Consider the following 25,068-nt stretch of genomic DNA (forward strand, 5'->3'; position numbering starts at 1 on the left):
TTACAAACATTAGAAAAATATTACAACAATTTTAAACTAATTACACCTACTCTAAGCCCCCTACTAAAAACAGCCAATCAGATTCATGTTCAATCCGATTGGCTGATTGTATCAGCCAATAAGATTGAGCTTGCATTCTATTGGCTGTTCCGATCAGCCAATAGAATGCGAGCTCAATCTGATTGGCTGATCAAATCAGCCAATCGGATTGAACTTGAATCTGATTGGCTGATTCCATCAGCCAATCAGAATTGTCCTACCTTAATTCCGATTGGCTGATAGAATCCTATCAGCCAATCGGAATTCGAGGGATGCCATCTTGGATGATGTCCCTTAAAGGAACCTTCATTCTTCAGTTGAACGTCGAATGAAGAGGATGGATCCGCGCCGGAGGTCTTCAAGATCAGCCGCTCGTCATCGGATGGAAGAACATAGAATATGCGGCTTGGATGAAGATGTTTGCCGGTCCGGATCTACTCTTCTGCCCGGATAGGATGAAGATTTCTGCCCGAAGATGGACTTCTTCATTTGCCGCTTGGATCAAGACTTCAGCCGGAGGATGGATGTCACTCTTCAGCCCCCGCTTGGGCTTGGATCAAGACTTCGGAGGCTTGGATCAAGACTTCGGTGGACGGATCGGTGAACCCGGCGTGGTGAAGATAAGGTAGGAAGATGTTCAGGGGCTTAGTGTAAGGTTTATTTAAGGGAGGTTTGGGTTAGATTAGGGGTATGTGGGTGGTGGGTTGTAATGTTGGGGGGGGTATTGTATGGTTTTTTTTCCAGGCAAAAGAGCTGAATTCTTTGGGGCATGCCCCGCAAATGGCTCTTTTAAGGGCTGGTAAGGTAAAAGAGCTTTTCTATTTTAATTTTAGAATAGGGTAGGGCATTTTTTTATTTTGGGGGGCTTTTGTTATTTTATTAGGGGGCTTACAGTAGGTGTAATTAGTTTAAAATTGTTGTAATATTTTTCTAATGTTTGTAAATATTTTTTGTAACTTAGTTCTTTTTTATTTTTTGTACTTTAGTTAGTTTATTTAATTGTATTTATTTGTAGGAATTGTATTTAATTAATTTATTGATAGTGTAGTGTTAGGTTTAATTGTAACTTAGGTTAGGATTTATTTTACAGGTAATTTTGTAATTATTTTAACTATTTTAGCTATTAAATAGTTATTAACTATTTAATAGCTATTGTACCTGGTTAAAATAAATACAAAGTTGCCTGTAAAATAAATATTAATCCTAAAATAGCTACAATGTAATTATTTGTTATATTGTAGCTATATTAGGGTTTATTTTACAGGTAAGTATTTAGCTTTAAATAGGAATAATTTATTTAATAAGAGTTAATTTATTTCGTTAGATTTTAATTATATTTAAGTTAGGGGGGTGTTAGTGTTAGGGTTAGACTTAGCTTTAGGGGTTAATAAATTTATTAGAGTAGCGGCGAGGTCCGGTCGGCAGATTAGGGGTTAATAATTGAAGTTAGGTGTCGGCGATGTTAGGGAGGGCAGATTAGGGGTTAATACTATTTATTATAGGGTTAGTGAGGCGGGAGTGAGGCGGATTAGGGGTTAATAACTTTATTATAGTAGCGGCGAGGTCCGGTCGGCAGATTAGGGGTTAATTATTGTAGGTAGCTGGCGGCGACGTTGTGGGGGGCAGATTAGGGGTTAATAAATATAATATAGGGGTCGGCGGGGGTTAGGGGCAGCAGATTAGGGGTACATAGCTATAACGTAGGTTGCGGCGTTGTACGGAGCGGCAGATTAGGGGTTAAAAAAAATTATGCAGGGGTCAGAGATAGCAGGGGCGGCAGAATAGGGGTTAATAAGTATAAGGTTAGGGGTGTTTAGACTCGGGGTTCATGTTAGGGTGTTAGGTGCAGACTTAGAAACTGTTTCCCCATAGGAAACAATGGGGCCGCGTTAGGAGCTGAACGCTGCTTTTTTGCATGTGTTTTTTTTCAGCTCAAACTGCCCCATTGTTTCCTATGGGGGAATCGTGCACGAGCACGTTTTTGAAGCTGGCCGCGTCCGTAAGCACCGCTGGTATTGAGAGTTGCAGTGGCGGTAAATATGCTCTACGCTCCTTTTTTGGAGCCTAACGCAGCCCTTCTGTGAACTCTAAATACCAGCGGTATTTAAAAGATGCGGGGGGAAAAAAGCATGCGTAGCTAACGCACCCCTTCTAACGCAAAACTCCAAATCTAGGCGTCTGTTTTTTGGTGAAGATTTTGGGCACCTTCACACTCTGTTTGTTGCTGCTGCCCCTCACTGGATTTGAACTGTAATTGAATATCTGAACTTTTTGGATTTACTGTTTTAGCAATATAATTTAATTGTACATTGTGTTGCTGTTATTTTATTTTGATTTTTTTCTGATATCATCATTATAATTTTGCTATATATTTTATTATTATAGACACCATTGTGTGGTTTAATATATGATATATAATCTTGCATATTACATGTGTGTAGTGTGATAGCGTGGAAAACATTTCTTGTTTGTATGTGTGTGTGTGTATATATATATATATATATATGCAAAAATGTTAGAAGCTATGAAAGCCAATCCTATCCAGCACACACTAATCCCTAATAATAATTAATGGATAATTCCCCCCGTCCATAGGGAGACTATACACTGCAATACATATCAAACATATAATTTACATAATTTCACAACGAAAAAATAAAATATTAGCATTTATTGGAAACAGACTAAAAGGCGACTGTTCTTAAACATTAAATACTGGGATATCCCCTAATACCATAGTGCACTAATGGAAAAATGAAAAAAATGTTTGAAAAAAGAGAGAGCTCTCAAATAAGAAAAAAACACAATAATTATAACGTCTCAATGTTCTGTTAAGGCAGGAAACAAAAATGAGCAAATGTAAACACAGGTGTAGAAGGATATATGTCCCGTTATAGAATTTAGCAGTAGTGGAGTTGTGATATGAAGTTGGAGTATGTCGAACAAACCAAACAGCATAGGCCCTTTACTATGGCAAATACGCTCTACTATAGAGCTCCAGGCAATCAAAGCTGTAAATAGTGGGATCTTAGCAGTCCCATGACCGAATGATTACTCACTGTTACCGCTAAGGATACCATTGCTTCACCATTTCTGTAAACACTTCCTCCATAGTAGTATAGCAGTTTGGGGGAGTCCAACTGTCGCAGTGCCACACCTCCTAGGTGTACCGATTAATTATGAGATGACACAGTGTGTACAATCTAGGGTACTTGTCTCCCCAACAGGTTCCTGCTTCAGCAATAAGGAGTAAAGTTACAAAAAGCAAGGTATGTGCCTCCTGACACTTCCTCTTACTGCTTCCAAGGGTATTGCGTCTGCTCAACTGCTCCAACAAACACTATAGCCAGCTACACGCGTTTCGCCCCTAAGGCTTGGGGCTTCTTCCGGCTCCAATAACAATCACAGCTGCAAGCAGGGGTGTCAATCAACCTGATTATATGTGATCAGGTGGATTGCTGTCCGCCACCTCAGAGGTAGCGGACGAGTTAAGGAGCAGCGGTCTTAAGACCGCTGCTTCTTAACTCCTGTTTCCGGCGAGCTTGATAAATTGGCCCCTTGGTCTTAAGGCGTACTAATCTGTTGAGCACAAATTTTTCTTGTGCTAGAGCGCAACTGTTTACTTTTAACTTGTTATATGCATGCTATTTAGCTCGGTTGTAATATTGCGTCCCGCACTAACATTAGCACACCACTTGTAACCCTTAGCTTTTCAATATTTATACAACTTGAATAATTTAAAAATGCGTATTATTCTCAGGCTCAGGAAAAAAGGTTTATTGACAAGCAACGTTTCGGGGCACCTGCCCTTTTGTCAAGCTAAATACAGACTGCACAAAGGGAACATTTAAACCCATATCCAAAAACAGGCTGACCAATCACAGTTAGCAATTAACATAGTGGGAGGGGTTAAAAAGTATCACAGTTTGAAACATCTTAATTTCACTGTTAACTCTTTCCTGACCACCAATCACTTTCATTTTATAATGTATGGATTAGGTCAGCCTTGTAAAAGTTCCAAGGCAAGGAGCACAGAAGAAATACAAAATTGTGGCTAAGAGAAAAAGGAAAAGGGGCACAAGAAAAAATAATAAAATAAAATAAAAAATAAAAACCAGGAAACCTCCTAAATAAATGGATTCAAATCAAATTCCCTATTCATACCCTTTGGATACATAGAATCCATTTTCCATATCCACCTAGCCTCTTTTGTTGCATTTCATTTAATCTTGTTTCCTTTTTTATAGGGTCGGTTACAATCTTATCTACCCTAAGAAATTGTGATTTTGGTACTGACTTAAATACATTGAGGGGGATGAAAGCTTTTCCTGTGTAGGAGTGTGTTTCTATCTGTTGTTTTTGTGTATAGATCAGTTTTGAGCATTTCAATTTGATACACATCATATTGTGATGTAAATTTTATAACAGGGACATTTGTCTCAATTACCAATCTGAATTTTTCCAATAACTCTAAGGGACCTGTCCAAATCATAAATACATCATCTATATAGCGGTACCATGTTAAATAGTATTTTTTGTCATTTCTATTAGTATATATCACTTTTTCGTCAATATTGTCCATTACTAAACAGGCATTTGATGGGGCCATATTGGACCCCATAGCCGTCCCTGTTATTTTGTAAGTAAAATGTACCATCAAATCATCAAATTTCCTACCCATACAAAGGTTTTAAATACAAAATCAAAGGTTTCTATACATGTGATTCTTCCTATGTGTTCTATGCCCTTAAATGTCCATGTGGGCTATTTTACATTGGTATGACTAACCAAAGGCAGGGGGACCGCATAGGGCAACACAAGTCAACTATAAGAAACCCAAAATTAAGTAATTTACCTCTACCATTTCATTTCCACCAAATGGGCCATCATGTAAGTCAATTAAGATTTATGGTCTTAGACCAGGCTAAGCATAAAGCTAGAGGAGGGGACATACAAATAGACTTGCTATATAAAGAGGCTAGGTGAATATGGAAAATGGATTCTATGTATCCAAAGGGTATGAATAGGAAATTTTATTTGAACCCATTTATTTAGGAGGTTTCCTGGTTTTTAGTTTTTATTTTATTTTATTATTATTTTCTTGTACCCCTTTTTCTTTTTCTCTTAGCCACAATTTTGTGTTTCTTCTGTGCTCCTTTCTTTGGAACTATTATAAGGCTGACCTAATCTATACATTATAAAATGAAAGTGATTGGTGGTCAGGAAAGAGTTAACAGTGAAATTGAGATGTTTCAAACTGTGATACTTTGTAATCCCTCCCACTATGTTAATTGTTAACTGTAACTGGTCAGCCTGTTATTGGAGATGGGTTTAAATGTTCCCTTTGTGCAGTCTGTATTTAGCTTGACAAAGGGGCAGGTTCCCCTGAAATGTTGCTTGTCAATAAACCTTTTTTCACTTTTGGATTTGGAGTGTGCAGTTTTCATGTGTTAATATGTATCTTGGAGTAAGAGGGTAACTCCCTAAGCTAGCACCCACTCATGTGCATCGTGAGAAATTCATATAAGGGAGTGCTGCTCCTAAAATACATATTATCCTGACATCTAAAAGTACAGTTACACTCATAATAACACTATCTGATACAAATGATCTAAGTGCAATTGAGCCTTTTGCAGTCAAGTAGCTGAAATCATGTTAAACATATTTATGCAATATACATATTTAATAACATGTTATACTGGGTATTTACTGTAAATAGTTCACATTCTAATGTTCTGCACATAAGGGAATATGTAATATAGATTTATAAATAGATATTTATATATACAGTATATATATTGAAATATGTATTTATGAATAAACAGAACATAATCTTCTATGTGAAGAACATTGGAATGGGAAATAGTAATATTTCATGTTGGGTTAGTGCACTTGTTGGGTGTTTTGCCACTTTCTGCGCTCCATTGAAGTCTATGGGGAATACATTAACGTGGTTGCTTTTTGCTCTCCTCAGGTTAGCGCTTGTGCGAAAACATTTTACTTTCAACTTGTAATACGCATGCTACCTGACTCTTGCAAAAGCATCCATCTACTGATGTTAACAAGCGAGCGGGAGCACAAACTACCGCTCCACTTGTAATCTAGTCCATAGTGAGTAGTTAAAATTAAAAAAGCTTCCAATTTCCTGATGAATTACCCTAATGCTATAACAATGAAAAATAAGGTTTGTTAATGTTTAGTCTGTACTTTTGGAATTATCCATCATAATTGAGTAAATAATAATTCATTATGTGTCACATATGCAACCCGAAAAAAAGTCAAGAAGCTTCAATATACATTGTTTCCATGGGCGCAAGGTATTCTGGGTATGCAAATTAGATTCACTAAGCCTCCCTTATTCTTTACACATTGTGGTTGTCTTTGTGTTTTTGGTTTGTATAATTCATTTACATTATAAAACCTTGTATGGTGGTTTTTATTTCTTCCCCTTTTTTGTATTTCCATATTTTTAATCTACATTTTAATTACATAAGAGAGACGCACTCAGGGAACAAACAAAAGCATAAGCTTGTTCTGTGGCTAGCCACTATACCAGGAATAGACTAGCTTTGCCACTAATGTGGCTTTAAAAAACAATACGTTTTCAGTATATTATAAATTATTATTATTGTGTCGATTTAAGAAAATAGTCCACTTCTAAAATACCAGGTGATCCACCTTTAAACGAGAGACACTGCAACAATATTTGACCTTCTGGGCCTCATCCGTAAGTGCTGCCATACGCCTCTAGGCACATTGGGCAACTAGTCCACATCTGGTTTCTCCCTTCACCCCTATGAAGACTAATAGGCCCCAATACTCATAATTTGCATACAAAAACAGAGATAAGTGCTCAACCAATGCCTAATAGACAGTTTTTGAGGTAATTTACAACCCCTTAAGCAGCCTCTTTTTAATCAGAATGTTCACAGAAAACGTTCCTGAAGTATATAGTCCAGACCCGAAATACCAGTCAGTCACCCTTTGAATGAGAGACATTGGTCTAATATTAGAATTGAAGAGCTAGTTATGGAGTTAAAATTAAAAACATACAAAATAACTTCCAAAACACGTTATGAGCCACAAATTTGAATCAATATATTCTCTCAATTTTTTCAACTTTAAATCCTCTAAAACCCAACACCTGAGCTACTTCTTACTAATATAAAAAATGTAATCCTAAAGACCATACAAAATGGTAAAATAGGACTTTTATTCATAAAGATGTGTGACAGAAGCCATGTTTTACCCTTATATTTTATCCTCAGGTGCATTTTTTATGTTACTAAGTTGTAGTTTTCTAGTTGACATATGTGCATTAACAATCTAAACAACAATTTTCTTAGACCGAACAAATGGAAAATTCACATTTATTTATCTTGTACCCTGAGGAAAGATTTCAGTCATTTAACCGTCTTCTTGTAAAAACACTAAGAACAGTACAGATATGGACCCTTCAGCTTGTCTGATGTATTCATGATTTGATTTATTATTTAGAAGTGGAACGCTCCTCCAGCTAATAGAAATGTTTATCAAAAATACAACTTATAATGAAATGTAAAATTAATTGGATCTCATTGTCTCAAGGCTTCCCCTTGTGGTTTGGAGGCCATGCAGAGATGCCTTTTGTATAATTTGGCCTCACTCTAAATGTTAGTAAATAAAGAATAACAAAAGGAGCACTCAAAATAAGCTAAAATGTGGCTGTATTGGATAGTTATGGAAGAAGTGCAAAAATGCTATTGTAACTAATAGATGTATCAGTTAGCAAGCGCAGAAGATTAGCCACAAATGCCAAATACTGCTACAATCTAAATGTCCTAGCTATGCACTAAATAATTACGTAACTACAATATATAAATAAACAATCTAAAGTATATTATCCTCAATACAGTGTAAAAACAAACAGTTTATACAATCTACATTAGTACATAATCATTTAATTGGATAAATGAATATATAAAATATTTAATATAAACGAAAAATTAAGGTCAACCTTATAACAAACATAAACAGAAATAACAATATTAACAATAATTTGATAAAAAAAATGTTGTGAACAATGTCGTGATAAATGTCCTTAAAACGGTAAAAATGTCCTCAAAAGTCTTTACAAAAGTCTTTAGATCCTGAGTGCTTGTAAGCTTTAGATCCGTGTGAACGACAACCTCCTGGTGACAAAAGAAAGTCTCCTTAAGGCAGTGTGAAGAGCCGTGTGTAAAATAATTACTCTGTACTCACAGTGTCAGAAAGCTGAAATCTGCGAAGGTAAATGCCCAATACAATGCCGTATGCTTCTTCTGAAGTCCCAGATTGTCTCCACAGTTTAATATCAAGTATAGTGCAGGCAATATAGTATTACTAAATGACAGCATTAAATAACAAGATAGTAAGCAATGTTATGCACTGAAACTAATCCACAATCCTGGAGCTTTGAACCAAAATACGGCTGCTAGCTGAATAACCCCCTGAGCTGACCGGCTAATATACAATCAGCCCGGACAGTCAGAGGTGCCTTGGCCAAAACTCAGGAGCGCCATAAAGCGGGGCTATTCCTTCGGGGAAATATATACCTATACCTGTGTCATGATTGGATAGTTTGTAAACCAATCAGACAAGGGAGCAAGCTGCGTGTCAATCAAATATTTGATATATGCCGCAACTCCTTATCCAAATAAAATTGAGGTTGAAATGCGAACATTGTAAGCGTAAACTCATTGTTGCAATTATATAAAAACAAAACACACTAATCAAACCAACGAGTGATACTGCAATTATGTATTCCGATTTTACTAAATCTTAAGACCTTAACCTCACATTAAGCATAGCGCTCAGTCCACAATTTTTGACAACAACAAAAACATAGAACAAAATACTAAAAAAAAAAACCTAAAAACGAGAATAATACCTAACAGGGCTAATAGCGAAAGACTTAATGTCAGAAAAATAGATAACTAGAGAGAATAATACAGGTGAACTTCCAGAGGATATCTTGTAGTAACCAAGAACTAATAAAAATTATTAGTTGCAATGAATAACCCTTGCAACATTGAATAGGATGTAATAATTTAAAGATGTTTTGGAGAAAATACCACTTAAATATATGGAACTTTTCATACAGAAACTCTATATAGAGAATCCGTAAATTACATATATTTAAAAGATATCTAAAACAATCTAAGATATCTGTATATTTCAAAAGAGCAGTGGAGATTTCAAATTGAAAAATCTATACTAACGAATTTTATATTAAGAAATTAAAATTAAAAGAATTCATTAAAATAGTTTAATAATCTGTAATTCTTAAAAAATCTTAAAAAAATCCTTAAATATTCTTAAAATTCATACATTATCATATAATTCATAAAAAAATTATAAAAAATTAATAGAAAATTCCCAAAAAATTCAAAAATTCATAGAAAACAGCCTAAGTCAAACTCAATGTTTAAACCATTGGGAGTTAGTGTTTTGAGCTCAAAAATCCATTTGGCTTTTAATTTGAGAAGTTCCTTCTGTACATTACTCCCTCTCCAGTTAGGTTTTACTTTATCGATCACTGTATAGCTGAGACCTTTAGTATTTCCATTATTACATATTTTAAAATGCCTAGGAACAGGAAGATCTTTATTTCTTTCAAGATTCATGTTTTCAGTAGAGTTTATATGTTCCCTAATTCTATCACGTATAGGCCTTGTCGATTCACCAATGTACTGGATCCCACACGAAAACTCTAATAAATAAACCACATTAGAATCCGTACATCTATATAAGTTCTTAATTTTATAAACCTTTTTCGTAACTGTTGATTTAAATTCCTTTCTTTTACTCGAGTGTTTGCAGGGCTTACAACTCAGGCATGGGTAGAATCCCACAATCTTCCTACCAGTCAAATCTATATCACTAGAAAAGCTAGTTTTTTTCTTTAAATCAGTCAGCGCTAAATAATTCTTTAAATTCTTACATTTTTTATACACTACCTTTGTATGACTTGGCAAACACGGGCCTATCACCTCATCAGATTTTAAAACATGCCAATGTTTTTTAAGAATTTTTTCAAATTTTTTATTATCCTCATTATATTGTGTAATAAACGGGACTTTTAATTCACCATTCTCTGGTATATAGACAGCATTAGTCCTTTTATTTTGCTTTTTGTTTAATAAAAGGTCCCTATTCATATTGGAGGCCTCAACTCTTGCGTGATTTATTAACTCTACATTATATCCCTTATCGATAAATGTATTCACTAAAACTTCTGATTGTTGAGTATAGTCTAAGTCACCCATGCATTTCTTCCTAATTCGCATGAATTGGCTTTTTGGAATGTTGTTCTTCCATTTGTCCAAATGGCAGCTTTCCGCATGTATATAGCCATTGGCATCTACAGGTTTAAAATAAGTTTTAGTTACAATCTTATTGTTTACAATATTTATTTGTAAGTCTAGAAAGTTTATACTCGTTTCGTGTATTTCAAACGTAAATCTCAGATTTTTATCATTATTATTCATCCTAGAAAAAAACCATTCTAAGTCAGTTTTATTACCTCTCCATATTATAAATATATCATCTATATAGCGTTTAAAGGAGACCAGATTTGCCCCCAGGTCAGTAGAGTCTAAGAATATTCTCTCCCAAAGACCCATAAATAAATTTGCATAACTGGGGGCAAATCTGGTCCCCATCGCCGTTCCACAGAGTTGCAAATAGAACTTCCCATCAAAACTAAAATAGATCTAATACTTTCAATCAAAAAAAGTTTTTTGTTCATCTGGCATTGTGTCATCATTATTCAAATAAAATGTTATTGCTTCAATCCCTAGATCATGTTTAATGCAGGTATAAAGCGCTGAAACATCACTCTAAATGTTGCAATCTCAGAGAAATTCCCCCTGACATGCAAAATTGTCTTTAATATAATATTAACCCTTTCTAGAGTATTTGTTTACAACTTGTCACCAATAATTAGATAGGAGGCATTGTTTGTATATTGGAAGTTTGGCATCTATCAGATACCTTCCATGGGTGACTGCAGAGGTGGTAAGTCTATGGCACATTTGCCGAGGTGTCTTGTGAAAAAAAGATTGGTGCACCCCACTTGTTAGAATAATATTGATATTGTTTGGAATATGTATGGTGTTATTATAACATGCAAAGTAAGGATTACTTTGTATTATCAATGTGTATAAACTGTCAACAAACAAATCTATTTAGGTAGATTTCCAAGGATTTTAAAATATACTAATAACTCTCTCACCTTATAGAACTTGCCACCAGTATCATTATGGAATAAAGTAATACATTTACTGTCCAGCTGCCAATAATGCCTCTTCCTCTGCAGAAATAATAATAATAATAACAAATAAATAAATAAATAAAAAAATATGATGCAAAAGTAATAGACAATAGCAGTTCTAGGGAGCAGTTATATGGTGCAGTAGGAGGAGTTATAGGGAGCAGTTATATGGTACAGTAGGAGGAGTTATAGGGAGCAGTTATATGGTGCAATAGGAGAAGTTATAGGGAGCAGTTATATGGTACAGTAGGAGGAGTTATAGGGAGCAGTTATATGGTGCAATAAGAGGAGTTATAGGGAGCAGTTATATGGTGCAATAGGAGGAGTTATAGGGAGCGGCTATATGGTGCAATAGGAGGAGTTATAGGGAGCAGTTATATGGTGCAATAGGGGGAGTTATAGGGAGCAGTTATATGGTGCAATAGGGGGAGTTATAGGGAGCAGTTATATGGTGCAATAGGGGGAGTTATAGGGAGCAGTTATATGGTACAGTAGGAGGAGTTATAGGGAGCAGTTATATGGTACAATAGGAGGAGTTATAGAGAGCAGTTATATGGTGCAATAGAAGGAGTTATAGGGAGCAGTTATATGGTGCAATAGGAGGAGTTATAGGGAGCAGTTATATGGTACAATAGGAGGAGTTATAGAGAGCAGTTATATGGTGCAATAGGAGGAGTTATAGGGAGCAGTTATATGGTGCAATAGGAGGAGTTATAGGGAGAGGTTATATGGTGCAATAGGAGGAGTTATAGGGAGCAGTTATATGGTGCAGTAGGAGGAGTTATAGAGAGCAGTTATATGGTACAATATGAGGAGTTATAGGGAGCGGTTATATGGTGCAATAGGAGGAGTTATAGGGTGAGGTTATATGGTGCAATAGGAGGAGTTATAGGGAGCAGTTCTATGGTGCAATAGGAGGAGTTATAGGGAGCAGTTATATGGTGCAATAGGAGGAGTTACAGGGAGCGGTTATATTGTACAGTAAGAGGAGTTATAAAGAGCAGTTGTATGGTGCAATAGGAGTTATAGGGAGCAGTTATTTGGTGCAATAGGAGGAGTTATAGAGAGTGGTTATATGGTGCAATAGGAGCAGTTATAGGGAGCAGTTATATGGTGCAGTAGGAGCAGTTATATGGTGCAATAGGAGGAGTTATAGGGAGCAGTTATATGATGCAATAAGAGTTATATGGTGCAATAGGAGGAGTTATAGGGAGCAGTTATATGTTACAATAGGAGGAGTTATAGGGAGCAGTTATATGGTGCAATAGGAGGAGTTATAGGGAGCTGTTATATGGTGCAATAGGAGGAGTTATAGGGAGCAGTTATATGGTGCAATAGGAGGAGTTATAGGGAGCAGTTATATGATGCAATAGGAGTTATATGGTGCAATAGGAGGAGTTATAGGGAGCAGTTATATGGTGCAGTAGGAGCAGTTATATGGTGCAATAGGAGGAGTTATAGGGAGCAGTTATATAAGATAAGATAAGAGATAAAATAAGATAAGATTGTCATTGCACAAGTTGGAAAAACAAGGCAACAAAATATATTAAAAACATCTAGCCCAGACATTGCAAATAAAGAGTATAAGGTGCAAAGTACAATAATAGTTATAAATGATTATAAAATGGAATAACTTAGATATTAAATACACACATTGTAACATATGCAGTGTTCCATGAGTACATAGTAAAAAGTGCGTGGTGCAAATCAGTATCAAACAACAAGTCAGTGTATAGAAAGAATGTATAAGACACAGAAAAAAAAGAAATGTAACAGTGTAATACAAATGATCAATGTGATATAGAAAAGTGCATGGTGCAAATCAGTATCAGATAGCAAGTCAGGTGTATAAAAAAAAATTTATGAGACCTGAATGTAATAGTGTAATACAAATTACCAATGTGATATGGATATGTGCATTGTTCAATCCGTGTAGTAAGCACAGGTAATAAGACAGATTAATAAATGAGAGTGATAGGCAGCAATTATAGTCAGAGATAGCCTGCAAAAAGATATAATAATCTAAAAAAGAATATGATAAAAATTAAATGAAAAAAAGTCAGCATTAGGTATTTGTGTTCAGCATAACAACAGCTCTTGGAAAGAAACTATTCCTTAGCCTGACTCTCTTGCTATTCAGACTCCAGTACCGCCTCCCAGATGGCAAGGGAACAAACAGTCCATGGCTAGGATGGAAAGAGTCTCCAATAATGCAGCAAGCCCTTTGCAGGCATCGCTTGTGCTGGAGGTCCTCAATAGAGGGTAGCTGGACACCAATGATGTACTGGGCAGTTTTCACCACCTGTTGTAGAGCGTTCCGGTCAAGATTGGTACAGTTACGCTACCACACCGAAATGCAGTTGGTAAGAATGCTCTCAATGGTGCAGCGATATAAATTAACCAAGATCTGAGAGGACAGATGTACTTTCTTCAGCCTCCTTAAAAAATAGAGTCGCAGTTGTGCCTTTTTAACTAAAATAGAGGTATTCAGTGACCAGGACAGATTTTCAGTGATGTTAGTTCCCAGAAATTTAAAACTAGTCACCCGTTCTACCTCAGACCCATTTATATGAATGGGTGTGTACAGCGTTTGGTCTTCCTGTAGTCCACAATAAACTCTTCGGTCTTCTTAATATTAAGAGACAAGTTGTTACCAGGTCACCAGGTGCGTTAACTCTTCCCTATAAGCTGACTCGTCATTGTTACTGACCCTGCCTACCACAGTAGTGTCATCTGCAAACTTAATGATGGTATTCGACACAAACTTAGGCAGGCAGTCATGGGTAAAAAGAGAGTATAATAGAGGACTTAATACACAGCTTTGTGGAACTCCAGTATTAAGGGTCAGGGTAGAAGAGTTAAAATGACCTAACCTCACAGACTGAGGTCTATTGGTCAGGAAGTCCAGTGTCCAATTACAGAGCCAGGTATTGATACCTAAGTCATGAAGCTTCGCAACCAGCTTTGTAGGAATGAGTGTTGAATGCTGAACTAAAATCAATAAACAACATCCTTACATAAGTCTTGTTATTGTCCAGAAGGCTCAAAGCAGAGTGCAATGCCATAGAAATAGCATCTTCTGTTGACCTGTTCTGGCAATAAGCTTATTGATGAGGATCCAGTGTACGTGGTAAACAATCTCTAAGATGGGCCATGACCAATCTTTCAAAACACTTCCTGATGATTGGAGTATGTGCAATGGGATGGTAGTCATGCAGACTCACTGCAGCAGATTGTTTTGGCACTGGCACAATAGTTGCTGTCTTAAAATACACCGGAACAACCGTCTGAGCCAGTGACAGATTAAAAATGTCAGTAAAAACCTTGGCTAATTCTCCAGCACATGTCCTTAGCACCTGACCAGGAATACCGCCTGGATCGGCAGCCTTGCGTGCATCTACCCGGGAAAGTGCTTGGTACACCTCAGAAACAAAGAGTCTTAACGGCTGTTCTTCTGAATGGAGCACAACTTTGATGACTTTCATTATTGTCCTGATCAAAACGTGCATAGAAATGATTTAGCTCGTCTAAAAAGGAAGCATCTCTGATTGAGGTGATTGAATGTGCAGATTTATAGTTCGTAATGGCCTGCATGCCTTGTCAAATACGTCGGGGGTCACAGTTGTTGTGAAAGTGATCTTCAATACACATCTTGAAGTTGTTTAGCACTTTTTATTCCCTTTTTTAATTTGCCCTAGCAGAGCTGTAAGCTTCAGCATCGGCAGATCCAAAAGCAGCGTCTCGTGCATCCAATAGGAAGTGAACCTCCCTATTCATCCAAGGTTTCTGGTTAAGAAAGATTCTTATCTTTTTAAAAGAGGTTACGTTATTGGTACAAGAGCTGATATAATCCAAAATAGAGGAGGCATATAGTTCAATATCTATATGAGAGTCCCCCATAGCTTGCAAGGCAAACATTCTCCAATCAGTGAATTTAAACTGATGCTGAAGTTTAGAAATTGCATCTTCTGGTCACACTTTACCTATCCTTACAGATGGTTTTTCCCATTTAATGAGGGGAGAGTACCTAGTATACAGGAACAGTGCACAGTGGTGCAATAGGAGGAGTTATAGGGAGCGGTTATATGGTGCAATAGGAGGAGTTATAGGGAGCAGTTATATGGTGCAATAGGAGGAGTTATAGGGAGCGGTTATATGGTGCAATAGGAGGAGTTATAGGGAGCAGTTATATGGTGCAATAGGAGGAGTTATAGGGAGCAGTTATATGGTACAATAGGAGGAGTTATAGGGAGCAGTTATATGGTACAATAGGAGGAGTAATAGGGAGCGGTTATTTGGTGCAATAGGAGGAGTTATAGGGAGCAGTTATATGGTACAATAGGAGGAGTAATAGGGAGCGGTTATTTGGTGCAATAGGAGGAGTTATAGGGAGCAGTTATTTGGTACAATAGGAGGAGTTATAGAGAGCAGTTATATGGTACAATAGGAGGAGTAATAGGGAGCGGTTATTTGGTGCAATAGGAGGAGTTATAGGGAGCAGTTATTTGGTACAATAGGAGGAGTTATAGGGAGCAGTTATATGGTACAATAGGAGGAGTTATAGGGAGCAGTTATATGGTGCAATATGAGGAGTTATAGGGAGCAGTTATATGGTGCAATAGGAGGAGTTATAGGGAGCAGTTATATGGTGCAATAGGAGGAGTTATAGGGAGCAGTTATATGGTACAATAGGAGGAGTTATAGGGAGCAGTTATATGGTGCAATAGGAGGAGTTATAGGGAGCAGTTATATGGTGCAATAGGAGGAGTTATAGGGAGCAGTTATATGGTGCAATAGGAGTTATAGGGAGCAGTTATATGGTGCAATATGAGGAGTTATAGGGAGCAGTTATATGGTGCAATAGGAGGAGTTATAGGGAGCAGTTATATGGTGCAATAGGAGGAGTTATAGGGAGCAGTTATATGGTGCAATAGGAGGAGTTATAGGGAGCAGTTATATGGTACAATAGGAGGAGTTATAGGGAGCAGTTATATGGTGCAATAGGAGGACTTATAGGGAGCAGTTATATGGTGCAATAGGAGGAGTTATAGGGAGCAGATATATGGTGCAATAGGAGGAGTTATAGGGAGCAGTTATATGGTGCAATAGGAGGAGTTATAGGGAGCAATTATATGGTACAATAGGAGGAGTTATAGGGAGCAGTTATATGGTGCAATAGGAGGAGTTATAGGGAACAGTTATATGGTGCAATAGGAGGAGTTATAGGGAGCAGTTATATGGTGCAATAGGAGGAGTTATAGGGAGCAGTTATATGGTGCAATAGAAGGAATTATAGGGAGCAGTTATATGGTGCAATAGGAGGAGTTATAGGGAGCAGTTATATGGTACAATAGGAGGAGTTATAGGGAGCAGTTATATGGTGCAATAGGAGGAGTTATAGAGAGCGGTTATATGGTACAATAGGAGGAGTTATAGGGAGCAGTTATATGGTACAATAGGAGGAGTTATAGGGAGCAGTTATATGGTGCAATAGGAGGAGTTATAGAGAGCGGTTATATGGTACAATAGGAGGAGTTATAGGGAGCAGTTATATGGTACAATAGGAGGAGTTATAGAGAGCAGTTATATGGTACAATAGGAGGAGTTATAGGGAGCAGTTATATGGTGCAATAGGAGGAGTTATAGGGAGCAGTTATATGGTACAATAGCAGGAGTTATAGGGAGCAGTTATATGGTGCAATAGGAGGAGTTATAGCGAGCAGTTATATGGTGCAATAGGAGGAGTTATAGAGAGCGGTTATATGGTGCAATAGGAGGAGTTATAGGGAGCAGTTATATGGTACAATAGGAGGAGTTATAGGGAGCGGTTATATGGTACAATAGGAGGAGTTATAGAGAGCAGTTATATGGTACAATAGGAGGAGTTATAGGGAGCAGTTATATGGTGCAATAGGAGGAGTTATAGGGAGCAGTTATAAGGTGCAATAGAAGGAGTTATAGGGAGCAGTTATATGGTGCAATAGGAGGTGTTATGGGGAGCAGTTATAGGGAGTAGTTATATCGTGCAATAGGAGGAGTTATAGGGAGCAGTTATATGGTGCAATAGGAGGAGTTATAGGGAGCAGTTATATGGTGCAATAGGAGGAGTTATAGGGAGCAGTTATATGGTGCAATAGGAGGAGTTATAAGGAGCAGTTATATGGTGCAATAGGAGGAGTTATAGGGAGCAGTTATATGGTGCAATAGGAGGAGTTATAGGGAGCAGTTATATGGTGCAATAGGAGGAGTTATAGGGAGCTGTTATATGGTGCAATAGGAGGAGTTATAGGGAACAGTTATATGGTGCAATAGGAGGAGTTATAGGGAGCAGTTATAAGGTGCAATAGAAGGAGTTATAGGGAGCAGTTATATGGTGCAATAGGAGGAGTTATAGGGAGCAGTTATATGGTGCAATAGGAGGAGTTATAGGGAGCAGTTATATGGTGCAATAGGAGGCGTTATAGGGAGCAGTTATATGGTGCAATAGGGGGAGTTATAGCGAGCAGTTATATGGTGTAATAGGAGGAGTTATAGGGAGCAGTTATATGGTGCAATAGGGGGAGTTATAGCGAGCAGTTATATGGTGCAATATAAAGAGTTATAGGGAGCTGTTATATGGTGCAATAGGAGGAGTTATAGAGAGCAGTTATATGGTGCAATAGGAGGAGTTATAGGGAGCAGTTATATGGTGCAATAGGAGGAATTATAGGGAACAGTTATATGGTGCAATAGGAGGAGTTATAGGGAGCGGTTATATGGTGCAATAGGAGGAGTTATAGGGAGCAGTTATATGGTACAATAGGAGGAGTTATAGGTAGCAGTTATATGGTACAATAGGAGGAGTTATATGATGCAATAGGAGGAGTTATAGGGAGCAGTTATATGGTGCAATAGGAGGAGTTATAGGGAGCAGTTATATGGTGCAATAGGAGGAGTTATAGGGAGCCGTTATATGTAGTGATGTCACGAACAATTCGCCGGAGAACAGTTCCCGGCGATCTTAGCTTGTTCATGTTCGCCGCGGCGGGTGAACATATGCGATGTTCGATCCGCCCCCTATTTGTCATCATTGAGTAAACTTTGACCCTGTATCTCACAGTCTGCAGACACATTTCAGCCAATCAGCAGCAGACACTCCCTCCCAGACCCTCCCAGCTCCTAGGCAGCAGCCATTTTAGATTCATTATGATCCTGCATTGTTATTGAGAGGAGGGATAGTGCTGCTGCTGCTGATTTTATAGGGAAATTGATAGCTAGGCTAGTGTATTCAGTGTCCACTACAGTCCTGAAGGACTCATCTGATCTCTGCTGTAAGGACAGCACCCCAAAAAAACCTTTTTAGGGCTAGAACTTCAGTCGTTTTTTTTTGTTTGTTTTTTTTGTAATCTAATTGCATTTGCCTGCCTGTCAGGCTCACAGCATATACTGTGCCTACTTGCTCACTGCCACCACTCATATCTGGTGTAACATTAGTGTAAATTAAAAAAAAAAAAACTTTTACATCAGTCTGCTAGTGTAATCTAATTTCAGTTGCCAGCCTGCCACTGCCAGCCTGTGTGTCAGGCTCACAGCATATACTGTGCCTAATTGCTCAGTGCCACCACTCATATCTGGTGTAACATTAGTGTAAAAAAAATTTCAAAAAACTTTTACATCAGTCTGCTAGTGTAATCTAATTTCAGTTGCCAGGCCAGCCTGCCTCTGCCAGCCTTAGTGCCACCACTCATATCTGGTGTAACATTAGTGTAAATTAAAAAAACAAAAACTTTTACATCAGTCTGCTAGTGTTATTTAATTTTAGTTGCCAGGCCAGCCTGCCACTGCCAGCCTGTGTGTCAGGCTGACAGCATATACTGTGCCTACTTCCTCATTGCCACCACTCATATCTGTGGTAACATTAGTGTAAATTTTAAAAAAAAAAACTTTTACATCAGTCTGCTAGTGTTATTTAATTTTAGTTGCCAGGCCAGCCTGCCACTAGTGCCAGCCTGTGTGTCAGGCTCACAGCATATACTGTGCCTACTTCCTCAGTGCCACCACTCATATCTGTTGTAACATTAGTGTAATTTTTTTTACATCAGTCTACTAGTGTTATTTAATTTTAGTTGCCAGGCCAGCCTGCCACTAGTGCCAGCCTGTGTGTCAGGCTCACAGCATATACTGTGCCTACTTCCATCCTCAGTGCCACCACTCATATCTGTTGTAACATTAGTGTAATTTTTTTAAAAAAAACTTTTACATCAGTCTGCTAGTGTTATTTAATTTTAGTTGCCAGGCCAGCCAGCCACTAGTGCCAGCCTGTGTGTAAGGCTCACAGCATATACTGTGCCTACTTCCTCAGTGCCACCACTCATATCTGTTGTAACATTAGTGTAAATTTTGTTTTTAATTTTTTTTTACATCAGTCTGCTAGTGTTATTTAATTTTAGTTGCCAGGCCAGCCTGCCACTGCCAGCCTGTGTGTCAGGCTCACAGCATATACTGTGCCTACTTGCTCAGTGCCACCACTCATATCTGTTGTAACATTAGTGTAATTTTTTTTTAAAAAAAACTTTTACATCAGTCTGCTAGTGTTATTTAATTGCAGTTGCCTGCCTGCCAGCATGTGTGCCAGGCCCACTTGCCAACTAGTGCCACCAATCATATTTGTTATAACAGTAGTGTAAATATTAAAAAAAAAAAGCTTTTTTGACTGTGAAACATCAGTCTGCTAGTGTAATCTAATTGCAGTTGCCTGCCTGCCAGCGTGTGTGCCAGGCCCACTTGCCAACTAGTGCCACCAATCATATTTGTTATAACAGTAGTGTAAATATTAAAAAAAAAAGCTTTTTTGACTGTGAAACATCAGTCTGCTAGTGCAATCTAATTGCAGTTGCCTGCCTGCCAGCGTGTGTGTCAGGCCCACTTGCCAACTAGTGCCACCAATCATATTTGTTAGAACAGTAGTGTAAATATTTTTTAAAAAAGTTCTTGACTGTGAAACATCAGTCTGCTAGTGTAATCTAATTGAAGTTGCCTGCCTGCCAGCATGTTTGCCAGGCCCACTTGCCAAGTTAGTGGCACCACTCATATTTGTTGTAACAGTAGTGTAAATATTTAAAAAAAAAACTTTTTTGGACTGTGAAACATCAGTCAGCTAGTGTAATCTAATTGCAGTTGCCTGCCTGCCAGCGTGTGTGCCAGGCCCACTTGCCAACTAGTGCCACCAATCATATTTGTTATAACAGTAGTGTAAATATTTTTAAAAAATGGACTGTTTGCGGTTGTTTGCGGTGCGTTACACGGGGAGTTTGGTCTGTCACTGTGAAGCGGGCGTAACCCTTACACTACCTGATCGATACAACATCATACCTGATGTTTTAAAGCACGTTATTCCAAACAATTTAGGAATGTTAGGTGATTTATGCCCTTTATGGCTTAAAACCAGACCCTGCATCAACTATTTAATTTTCCGTGGGAGTTTTGCCATGGATCCCCCTCCGGCATGCCACAGTCCAGGTGTTAGTCCCCTTGAAACAATTTTTCCATCACTATTATGGCCAGAAAGAGTCCTTGTTGGTTTTAAAGTTTGCCTGCCTATTGAAGTCAATGGTGGTTCGCCCGGTTCGCGAACAGTCGCGGAAGTTCGAGTCCGCCGTTCGCGAACCGAAATTTTTAGGTTCGCGACATCACTAGTTATATGGTGCAACAGGAGAAGTTATAGGGAGCAGTTATATGGTGCATTAGGAGGTGTTATGGGGAGCAGTTATATGGTGCAATAGGAGGAGTTATAGGGAGCAGTTATATGGTACAATAGGAGGAGTTATAGGAAGCAGGTATATGGTGCAATAGGAGGAGTTATAGAGAGCGGTTGTATGGTACAATAGGAGGAGTTATAGGGAGCAGTTATATGGTGCAATAGGAGGAGTTATATGGAGCAGTTATATGGTACAACAGGAGGAGCTATAGGGAGCAGGTATATGGTGCAATAAGAGGAGTTATAGGGAGCAGTTATATGGTACAATAGGAGGAGTTATAATGAGCAGTTATATGGTGCAATAGGAGGAGTTATAGGGAGCAATTATATGGTACAATAGGAGGAGTTATAGGGAGCAATTATATGGTACAATAGGGGGAGTTATAGGGAGCAGTTATATGGTGCGATAGGAGGAGTTATAGGGAGCAGTTATATGGTGCAATAGGAGGAGTTATATGGAGCAGTTATATGGTGCAATAGGAGGAGTTATAGAGAGCAGTTATATGGTGCAATAGGAGGAGTTATAGGGAGCAGTTATATGGTGCAATAGGAGGTGTTATAGGGAGAGTTTATATGGTGCAATAGAAGGAGTTATAGGGAGCAGTTATATGGTGTAATAGGAAGAGTTATAGGGAGCAGTTATATGGTACAATAGGAGGAGTTATAGGGAGCAGTTATATGGTGCAATAGGAGTAGTTATAGAGAGCAGTTATATGGTGCAATAGGAGGAGTTATAGGGAACAGTTATATGGTGCAATAGGAGGAGTTATAGGGAGCAGTTATATGGTACAATAGGAGGAGTTATATGGAGCAGTTATATGGTACAATAGGAGGAGTTATAGGGAGCAGTTATATGGTGCAATAGGAGGAGTTATAGGGAGCAGTTATATCGTACAATAGGGGGAGTTATAGGGAGCAGTTATATGGTGCAATAGGAGGAGTTATAGGGAGCGGTTATATGGTGCAATAGGAGGAGTTATAGAGAACGGTTATATGGTACAATAGGAGGAGTTATATGGAGCAGTTATATGGTGCAATAGGAGGAGTTATAGGGAGCAGTTATATGGTGAAATAGGAGGAGTTATAGGGAGCGGTTATATGGTACAATAGGAGGAGTTATAGGGAGCAGTTATATGGTACAATAGGAGGAGTTATAATGAGCAGTTATATGGTGCAATAGGAGGAGTTATAGGGAGCAGTTATATGGTGCAATAGGAGGTGTTATAGGGAGAGTTTATATGGTGCAATAGAAGGAGTTATAGGGAGCAGTTATATGGTGTAATAGGAAGAGTTATAGGGAGCAGTTATATGGTACAATAGGAGGAGTTATAGGGAGCAGTTATATGGTGCAATAGGAGTAGTTATAGAGAGCAGTTATATGGTGCAATAGGAGGAGTTATAGGGAACAGTTATATGGTGCAATAGGAGGAGTTATAGGGAGCAGTTATATGGTACAATAGGAGGAGTTATATGGTACAATAGGAGGAGTTATAGAGATCAGTTATATGGTACAATAGGAGGAGTTATAGGGAGCAGTTATATGGTACAATAGGAGGAGTTATAGGGAGCAGTTATATGGTACAATAGGAGGAGTTATAGGGAGGAATTATATGGTACAATAGGAGGAGTTATAGGGAGCAGTTATATGGTACAATAGGAGGAGTTATAGGGAGCAGTTATATGGTACAATAGGAGGAGTTATAGGGAGCAGTTATATGGTACAATAGGAGGAGTTATAGGGAGCAGTTATATGGTACAATAGGAGGAGTTATAGGGAGGAATTATATGGTACAATAGGAGGAGTTATAGCGAGCAGTTATATGGTGCAATAGGAGGAGTTATAGGGAGCAGTTATATGGTACAATAGGAGGAGTTATAGGGAGCAGTTATATGGTGCAATAGGAGTAGTTATAGGGAGCAGTTATATGGTGCAAAAGGAGGAGTTATAGCGAGCAGTTATATGGTGCAATAGGAGGAGTTATAGGGAGCAGTTATATGGTACAATAGGAGGAGTTATAGGGAGCAGTTATATGGTGCAATAGGAGGAGTTATAGGGAACAGTTATATGGTACAATAGGAGGAGTTATAGAGAGCAGTTATATGGTACAATAGGAGGAGTTATAGGGAGCAGTTATATGGTGCAATAGGAGGAGTTATAGAGAGCAGTTATATGGTACAATAGGAGTAGTTATAGGGAGCAGTTATATGGTGCAAAAGGAGGAGTTATAGGGAGCAGTTATATGGTGCAATAGGAGGGGTTATAGGGAATAGTTATCTGTGGAAATAGGAGGGGATTATAAGGAGCACATTTTAGGGCAATAGGAGGAGTTATAAGGAACACATTTTAGGGCAATAAGAGGAGTTATAAGGAGCACAGTTTGGGGCAATAGGAGGAGTAATAAGGAACACATTTTGGGGCAATAAGAGGAGTTATAAGGAGCACAACTTGGGGCAATAAGAGGAGTTATAAGAAGCACAGTTTGGGACAATAAGAGGAGTTATAAGGAGCACAGTTTGGAGTAATAGGAGGAGTTATAAGGAACACATTTGGGGGCAATAAGAGGAGTTATAAGGAGCACAACTTGGGGCAATAAGAGGAGTTATAAGAAGCACAGTTTGGGGCAATAAGAGGAGTTATAAGGAGCACAGTTTGGGGTAATAGGAGGAGTTATAAGGAGCACAGTTTGGGGCAATAAGAGGAGTTATAAGGAGCACAACTTGGAGCAATAGGAGGAGTTATAAGGAGCACAACTTGGGGCAAAAAGAGGAGTTATAAGGAGCACAGTTTGGGGCAATAAGAGGAGTTATAAGGAGCACAACTTGGGGTAATAGGAGGAGTTATAAGGAGCACAACTTGGGGCAATAGAAGGAGTTATAAGGAGCACAACTTGGGGCAATAGGAGGAGTTATAAGGAGCACAACTTGGGGCAATAAGAGGAGTTATAAGAAGCACAACTTGGGGCAATAAGAGGAATTATAAGGAACACAACTTGGGGCAATAAGATGAATTATAAGGAGCACAACTTGGGGCAATAAGAGGAGTTATAAGAAGCACAACGTGTGGCAATACGAGGAGTTATAAGGAGCACAGTTTGGGTCAATAAGAGGAGTTATAAGAAGCACAACTTGGGGCAATAAGAGGAATTATAAGGAACACAACTTGGGGCAATAAGATGAATTATAAAGAGCACAGTTTGGGGCAATAGGAGGAGTTTTAAGAAGCACAACTTGGGGCAATACGAGGAGTTATAAGGAGCACAGTTTGGGGCAATAAGAGGAGTTATAAGGAGCACAACTTGGGGCAATACGAGGAGTTATAAGGAGCACAACTTGGGGCAATATAAGGAGTTATAAGGAGCACAGTTTGGGGCAATAGGAGGCGTTATAAGGATCACAACTTGGGGCAATAGGAGGAGTAATAAGGAGCACAACTTGGGGCGATAGGAGGAGTTATAAGGAGCACAGTTTGGGGCAATAGGAGGAGTTATAAGGAGCATAACTTGGGGCAATACAAGGAGTTATAAGGAGCACAGTTTGGGACAATAGGAGGAGTAATAAGGAGCACAACTTGGGGCAATACGAGGAGTTATAAGGAGCACAAATTGGGGCAATACGAGGAGTTATAAGGAGCACAGTTTGGGGCAATAGGAGGAGTTATAAGGAGCAAAGTTTGGGGCAATAGGAGGAGTTATAAGGAGCACAGTTTGGGGCAATAGGAGGAGTTATAAGGAGCAAAGTTTGGGGCAATACAAGGAGTTATAAGGAGCACAGTTTGGGGCAATAGGAGGAGTAAAAAGGAGCACAGTTTGGGGCAATAGGAGGAGTTATAAGGAGCAAGGTTTGGGGCAATAGGAGGAGTTATAAGGAGCACAGTTTGGGGCAATAGGAGGAGTTATAAGGAGCAAAGTTTGGGGCAATACGAGGAGTTATAAGGAGCACAGTTTGGGGCAATAGGAGGAGTTATAAGGAGCATAGTTTGGGGCAATATGAGGAGTTATAA

General features: G+C 38.5%; 1 protein-coding gene across 1 annotated transcript in view; it reads right to left on the reverse strand.

Moving 5' to 3' along the window:
• The window catches only part of LOC128665771 (serine/threonine-protein kinase D1), a 102,231-nt gene that overhangs the window by 76,765 nt on the left and 398 nt on the right, over window positions 1–25,068 (reverse strand). Inside the window, exon 2 of the mRNA XM_053719964.1 lies at window positions 11,294–11,371. Within this exon, the coding sequence (XP_053575939.1) occupies window positions 11,294–11,371 (78 nt within the window). The remainder of the gene's footprint in view (window positions 1–11,293; window positions 11,372–25,068) is intronic.

The sequence above is a fragment of the Bombina bombina genome, chromosome 7 (assembly GCF_027579735.1).
Source record: "Bombina bombina isolate aBomBom1 chromosome 7, aBomBom1.pri, whole genome shotgun sequence".
NCBI classification, from domain to species: Eukaryota; Metazoa; Chordata; class Amphibia; order Anura; family Bombinatoridae; genus Bombina; species Bombina bombina.